The sequence below is a fragment of the Gadus morhua genome, chromosome 12, assembly GCF_902167405.1.
Source record: "Gadus morhua chromosome 12, gadMor3.0, whole genome shotgun sequence".
Lineage (NCBI taxonomy): Eukaryota > Metazoa > Chordata > Actinopteri > Gadiformes > Gadidae > Gadus > Gadus morhua.
Window position 1 is genome coordinate 23,610,066 of NC_044059.1, and position 7,500 is coordinate 23,617,565.

The 7,500-nt window shown below is 45.4% G+C and overlaps 2 protein-coding genes across 4 annotated transcripts in view; both read right to left on the reverse strand.

The window, feature by feature from the left end:
- si:ch211-221n20.8 (neurogenic locus Notch protein) overlaps window positions 1-2,959 on the reverse strand; it is a 14,182-nt gene extending 11,223 nt beyond the window's left edge. Inside the window, exons 1-5 of one of the 3 annotated variants that reach the window (XM_030373255.1) lie at window positions 2,758-2,959; window positions 1,837-1,927; window positions 967-1,255; window positions 695-823; window positions 175-309 (exon numbers count right to left, since the gene is read on the reverse strand). In XM_030373255.1, coding sequence (XP_030229115.1) covers window positions 175-309; window positions 695-823; window positions 967-1,255; window positions 1,837-1,927; window positions 2,758-2,843 — 730 coding nt within the window. In that variant the 5' untranslated portion in view covers window positions 2,844-2,959. Of the gene's footprint in view, window positions 1-174; window positions 310-694; window positions 824-966; window positions 1,256-1,836; window positions 2,008-2,757 lie in introns of all 3 variants that reach the window. The other 2 variants (XM_030373257.1, XM_030373256.1) reach the window with 2 other exon arrangements.
- A 172-nt stretch (window positions 2,960-3,131) lies between these two features.
- ghrhrl (growth hormone releasing hormone receptor, like) overlaps window positions 3,132-7,500 on the reverse strand; it is a 9,727-nt gene continuing 5,358 nt past the window's right edge. Inside the window, exons 8-13 of the mRNA XM_030371725.1 lie at window positions 6,791-6,851; window positions 6,551-6,620; window positions 5,988-6,079; window positions 5,586-5,715; window positions 4,563-4,604; window positions 3,132-4,167 (exon numbers count right to left, since the gene is read on the reverse strand). Of these exons, the coding sequence (XP_030227585.1) occupies window positions 4,066-4,167; window positions 4,563-4,604; window positions 5,586-5,715; window positions 5,988-6,079; window positions 6,551-6,620; window positions 6,791-6,851 (497 nt within the window). The 3' untranslated portion in view covers window positions 3,132-4,065. The remainder of the gene's footprint in view (window positions 4,168-4,562; window positions 4,605-5,585; window positions 5,716-5,987; window positions 6,080-6,550; window positions 6,621-6,790; window positions 6,852-7,500) is intronic.

A 7,500-nucleotide genomic window follows, 5' to 3' on the forward strand; every position in this document is an offset into this window, starting at 1 on the left:
TTCAGCTGCTGATGGTCAAATCACGAGGAGTGGACACACAACGATGGGAGCAGTATCTTTTAAATGCATGCAGACCAGAGCCGAGAACAGTTTAGACTTCAACCTGTAAATAGTATAACTTCGCTGGACGGTCCGTTTACGATGCAGCCTTCCCTGAGCCATCACAACACTCACCTACGCAGTCCTTCCCTGCCATGGCGTACCCCTGGGGGCAGGAGCAGGAGAAGGCACCAGGGGAGTTCTGGCACTCTGCCACCCCCCGACACGCCTGTAGGCCTGACACCGCAGCCAGCGCACACTCATCTATGTCTGCAACGTACAAACACACACAGACACGTTGTCAAATCATGGGTTTTAGTGCTGTGGTGCGCATTGTGTACAAATTTCTGTTTTATTTTTTACAAATTATCAACTGATTCATTGTACAGTCACTGAAACCTCATTTAGGATTTAGTGATTGTTATTGTTTTTCTCAGAAACATATATTTTTTGAAAATATACATACTTGAACTGCCACACAAACACGCATGCACGCACACACGCACACGCACACACACACATGCACACACACACACACACACACACACACACACACACACACACACACACACACACACACACACACACACACACATACATAAAAACATAAACACACACAGACCAATACACGACTACCATGAGGAGACTGACTTACCCTGGCATCCCCCGGCATCCATCATTAGGTAACCACGGTGACAACTGCACATGTGGGACCCAGGGATGTTGACGCAGTTGGCATTCGGACCGCATGCTCCTCCCAGCTCAGCCACACACTCGTCTACATCTAATGGGCGGCAACCAGGAACACATTTATAGGCAGACAAGTGATGCAATAGGCCTACAACAAACTAAACTATGTCTCTTTATGACTCTCGAATCACCTACAGCACCTTTAACTGCTAAAGACCTGTGTAGGTGTAACCTCACCTTGACACTCTGCTGCCCCCTGCAGTGCAAAGCCGGCAATGCAGCTACAGTTGTCCCCATCCCTCACCATTCCGGCGGCGGGACAGCCACAGCCTTCCCCGGTCCCCTGCGGCAGCACCACCTGGTTCCCAGGACATGGTGGTGGTGCAGTGGTGGGCCCACGCGGAGTTGTGGCGTCTGTGAGTTGGGGGGCTGTTTGAGATGTGACCCCCACTAGGGAGACACCGGTGGGTTCAGGACTGGGTGTTGCTGCGATCAGACTCCCAATAGCGTTCTCAATCAGTTCGTTCTAAAACAGAACAAAGAGAATAACGAAGAGATTAAAAAACAAAATGTCTATAGCCACTTTTAGTCATTGCCACGTTGCCTGGTATGAAACACATTGGCATAGGAACCGATGACACCGTTGGAACTTGGGACATGTCGTCCTCGTTCCCCCACCCCCAAAAAGTTGGAATTAGTTGCATTTGTGCTATCCAAAAATGATACCGTAGGGGAGGATAAATAGTGCATTAGAAAGTTTTATTTCGACACCGAGGGTCGCGTTCTGCCCGAAAATCTTAAACCTCCAGTCATGCTGTTAAAAGTATCTCCCTTCATTAAATTAAACATTGGATAGTCCTACGATTAAAGCGACAAAGTAGCACATTGTAAGGTTGGCGACTGGCTGATGATTACATAAACTTTTTTTTTGCAAGCATTTTGTGTAAATATTTTGGCTTTCAGGCTATAGCTAGCCAATGTTTTAAGCGGTTGGGTGGGCTTCGATTCATTGAAGGCAGATGCCATTCCTGCAGTCATTTCAGGCGGGGAGGACAATGCGTTGTTGAACCATGACGTAAAGGAGGGTCCTTTGGGTGGAGGTCTCACCTGGTACCCGTCGAGCTGCGGCTCTGGTGGGGAGTGTTTGAGGACTTCGTTGGCCCCGTCCCCGGAGCCGGCCAGCGGCTCGGTCCTCACACTCCAAGCCACCAGCACAAGGGACAAAAGAGTCGGAATAAGGGGTGTCATCACCCCCGAGTAATCGGATTAACTAAGAGGCAATAATGGAAAATAATGGAAAGAACGATAAAGCACACGTTTCTGTATAGAGAATGCTGCATGAAATATAGGACGTGCGGGTTGATGGGCCTACACACTCAAGGCAGGCGGTCACTGACATGTTTTCTAGTGTGTGTGTGTGTGTGTGTGTGTGTGTGTGTGTGTGTGTGTGTGTGTGTGTGTGTGTGTGTGTGTGTGTGTGTGTTTGTGTGTGTGTGTGTGTGTGTGTGTGTGTGTGTGCGTGCGTGCGTGCGTGCGTGCGTGCGTGCGTGCACATCACACACCGCTTCGTTTGTGTGTGTGATGTGTTCCACATCAGTCACATCGTTCATGTCTGGACACGTAGGAGACACACAAGCAAAGGCTGATGAGGGCACCCGGTTATTAAAACAAACGCCCCCTTCTGCACCCCCCCTGGGCTGTCTAGACAGATTGTGCGTTTCATGAAATCCCCATACGTAGAACAATGTAAAACATTTCGGTGTAAAGTAAAATGAACATATAACATGTATGTATGAAACTATTTCGAATAGTTATGAACGCACAACTTCAAGCCTTGTGCTTCATTCGAGGTGTATGCGCAAAGCCCATGAACTACACGCTATAGAAAAGACTACAGCAATTAAAGTGATGTGTTCTACATTCATTACCATCTTAAATGACGTAAACGCCACATGCTTCTTCATTCTGCCTTGTTTTTATAAGGTTCATACAACTGCCTTAGCAAGAAAAAAAAAAAAAAAAACTCACCGGTGAAAAACGCACACAAACGATCTGCAGTTACCAAAACGGCTCGTCTTTCGTCCAGTCTCCAGATGCACTGCTTTAAGGCTCATCAACACCAAGCTTATGGTCGCTTAAAGGGGGGCTGTACTGGGATGACTCAATATCCTGTTCAGGAATTTTGCACTTCCCATTCCATCGCAAGCCTCACCAAAGAGTCCTAACCGTCCTAACCCTTAAACGCCCCCCCCCCCACAGTAGTTGGGTGGGGGTGCAAGGCCGAACGTGCCCGCGCACTGAACCCTGCTCACGGTGAGGTCATAAATTAGTCGTGGGTAATTGGGGTCGTTCAAGCAAGGAATGCTCCTTTGAAGAAAAAAAGAGAACGAGACAATAACAAAGACGCTCGAGCAATGTATTTGCAGAATAAAATGATTCATATATTTTAAACGGTAAGAAAATAGCAAACGACGTAAATGCCCTTTACACCCAAATGATACCCATTTGTAGTCAATATAACTTCAAGAGGCACTCTAGCTTTAATAAGACACAATAAGTTATTTTGTTCTTCGAAATTCCGCTGCTGTCATTGGGCTGATTTTAGAACAAAGCCCAAAAGATAAATACATTCATAAATAAATGCACTCGTTATAATAGCAAAATTAAGGCAGTTCAAGCAACACAGAAAGGGTACAACACAACCCATGCATTGACAAAGTTAAAACATGTTGCCATACATTCAATATAAAGAAGGACTGATCTCTGTAAGGTCCAGGACCGTTCTGATGAGCAAGAACAGGATGTGGCACATCGCTGATTGATTACTCCGCACGACCCGCCCTGTGTCTGTGAGAGGAACTCAAGAGGCCATGCAGCAATCAACGTCTTCAGGGAACGAACAGTCTGGTGGTGGGGGTGTTGGTTGTGGATGTGGAGTTATTGTTGGAGGTGGTGCTGGAGGTTGAGGCGGTGGTTGATGTGGTGGTGGTGGTGGAGGTGGAGGCGGTGGTTGATGTGGTGGTGGATGTGGTGTTGGTGGTGCTTGTGGGGATTGAGTTATGTGGCGGAGGTGGTGGAGCTTGCGATGGTGGAGTTGGTGGTGGAGGTGGATGTGGAGTTAGTGTTGGAGGTGGTGGAGTGAGTGTTGGAGTTGGTAGAGTTGGTGGTGGTGGTGGTGGAGCTTGTGGTGGTGGAGTTGGTGGCGGAGATGGTTGTGTTTGTGGTGGAGGTGGATGTGATGATGTATGTGGTGTCGGCTGTGGAATGAGTGTTTGAGGTGGTGGAGTTGGTGGAGTTGGTGTTGGATGTGGAGGAGGTGTTGGAGGTGTTCCACCACTAGAAGGGCGTGTCCATCTGGCTGCCCTTGGGCCCAGGAGAGACCACTCCATAGGTGTTCTCCTGCCACTTCAGCCATCGCACCTGCAGCTCCTTCTGGACCTGTGGGGAGGAACCAGACAGTCCAGCCTCAACACTTATGGATCTCATGTATCCATATTCATGTTATACATGGTGGAGAAATTTAGCAACAAACCATTCATTTAGATATTCAAGTGCAAACTATATAATATAAAAATATATTGACTCAAATATGAATACTTATGATACCATTATTCTGATGTAGTACCTTGGACCTCACTGGAATTCACACAAATGGAATAATATTTATCGATACACAAATACTCTACAAAAATCGACTAAAGTCCGATTATCTGTGTTTCCGATGGGGCAAGGCTAGAAAAGGAATACATCTTATGCCAATGTCATCCTCGACAGCAAGTCATGGTAAGATCTGCAGCGCGGCCTTTCAGACTGATGAATGTGAGTGTACTGACCTCCTGGTTGAGAAAGCAATAGAGTACGGCCACAACCAGACCCTGTGGGAGACATGTTGTCAGCTGACATTCAGAATAACACATTGAGGGCAGAACAATCAAAGATTTGTAGTAATATATATAGATATATAGCCTGAATATATCTAGATACAAATATACAACATAGCACTCATAAAGGGAGCTCATTAGTCGGTCCATGCGCTGCGAGGCTGAAGAGCGCGATTTAGTTCATGGATCCTTAATTCGCATAATAAAGCGACTTTCAATATAGTTGGATGATGATGACAATGATCAGTTAACTGCACCGACAAGAACATAAATATCTGTCGTTCGTTTGATCTCAACGGCATAAACTGGGCATGTAAAGTGGAATTAGCTATCATTGATGTTCAAGGACTTTCCGTCCATAATGAGGCACTTTTGTATCAGAGAATCTTCTCGAGTGATTGTAGTTAATTAGGATTGGTGCAGGCTGGGTTGGTTTTATTATCTGTCAATAAAGTTTCTTGCACACACACGCATGCACGCGCGAACGCACGCACCCATGCACTCGCACAAATACACACACACACACACGCATGGACACACACCCAGTCTGTTGCATATCCCCTGATGGCTTGCATGGTAAACAGCCATTATTGTGCGCTGTCAGACCCACAGAGGGTATTGTCACTGAGTTATGAATAATCAAGGCAACACTGATTTAGTGAAATATCATTAAAACACTTACTTTAGGCGAAACCTAGTGCCGCAGCACTGCTGTTGCTTTGTGGCAACACCAAAAAAAAAGTGGAATACTTTTGCCTCAGCATCAAAGTTTGCGATGGCTGAAAAGTTAACTGTTGAGGCTTTATCGGTATCTATGATTCATTATGCCAAGGACAATGTGCGGTTAATATCAAATTGGGAGAAATACATGAGCAGCTCTCTGTGCTGTTTAATTGGCGGACCACCCCTCAGTGTTTCCATTCCATCCAAAGGTTTTGTTCGCTGGATGCTAAAGAGACGAGCCGCGCTGCGTACCTGAAAGGAGCCCACGCAGAGCTCCACACACAGGCGCATGTTGACGTTGAAGTAGTCGGGCAGGAAGTTAAAGACCATGTAGTGGGACCCGAAGAGAGGTATCAGCAGCAGGGTCGACTTAGTCAAGCGCCTTGGTGGAAAGAAAAACACACAACATAAATCATTATGTCAATAAATGGCCATTCAAATGCATTTTTAAAAATCCTTCTCATTGTGATTATGTGTAGTTATTATATATGTTACCATCATTATTATTGTGAGAATACAGTTTGGGTCCAATCAAAGTTATAGACTGCAGAACATTCCACACTCACTGTGAAAGAGACTCAGTAAGTATTTATTTATTTGGCCAGGCACACAGTGCTATGCCTACATGCGGTGCCAAGGGCTCGGTGTCTCTACCTGTACTGGGATGAGTTGTTGAACTGGATGAGGCGTGGGTTCAGCTTCTGCATCAGTATTCTAATGATGTTCAGGAAGAGCATGAAATTGACCTGGAAAAACAAAACCAAACAAACAACAAACCACGCATGGTAATAACTTAATGGTAGGCATTTGGGCTTGAGGGCATGCAGGCTTCTTTGAAGCGTCACGCAAAGTTACATCTGCCACTAATAGAATTTGTCGAGCATGCCACAAGTTGGCAGAACAATGGCAATATAGCACTTTCCTCTTTTGTAATCAATGTGTGTCAAATTCTACAGAGTTTGGGAAAAAAGTAAGAGTGAGTCACCATTCAAGTGCTTTGAAATTGCTGAATGGCTTTGAAAGGAGAAAGACCTAAGTGCTGTATTGCTAGAATTAGCAAAACCAAGTGATTTAAACAAATTATATTCACAACGGGGCTGCTTCAATAGGCAGCCAATCAACGTAAATTTGATTGTCTTGTTAACCAAAAATCAATCCAAATAACACAACATCTCATGAATATCTTTCAATGGAGATGATCCACCCCGCGCATTTACCCCAATGGAGACCACAATTGGACCTTTGATGAACCACCAATAGGGAGAGTTGTCATTAATGTCCCAGCATCTGTATGCAGAGAAGAATCTCAATTAATCAACCTTAGAGTAAAGCAGACACACAAGTGATGGATTCAATGAGTGGATTCAATGAGTTTGTGTCTCACTGGACAACCTCCTCAAAACTTAATGAAGACAGTTGCTAATTACTTTCAAGCAGTAAGAGTGAATCTCACTAACTCTGTATCCTCAAAGTACACCCTGGACACCATCCACAGCATTATGAAGAGGACAGGGACACCTGGGGGGGTTGGGGGGGCAAACAACAGGTCACATGACCACACGAAGATCAACACTGTGATCAACACAGACTATTCAAACCAGCATTCATTTACATTTACATTTAGGGCATTGAGCAGACACTTTTACCCAGAGCGGCTTACATCAGTTAATACACACATTGACACACCGACGGCAGAGTCAACCATGCAAGGCGACAGCCAGCTCGTCAGGAGCTAGGAGTTAGGGTTAAGTGTCTTGTTCAGGGACACATCAACACTCAGCTAGGAGGAGCCGGGGATCGAATTAGCAACCTTTCGGTTACAAGACAACTCATCTACCTCCTGAGCTAAGCAGACCACACATTCAAATGGCAAAGAGTCACAAAAAATTCCAATAGCAACACTGGTTAGTATTCTATGGACGGTGAAATAACGGCAGATTTAAGAAGGGGGTTTCATCATCCATCCGTGCAACGACTAGCAAACTGAAAGACAATGGGTAAGGGTCTGAGTAAGAGATTCTGCATGTGGACTTGGATGTAAAACATTGCATGTGTAGACACTGCTTGTGAGTTCTGTTGCTAATGACATCCTCAAATGCTTCGGTGTGTATACTCAAATGACAAAAGGTGATTGAACAACATATTCCTCCCGGTAATTTAAAGCTAC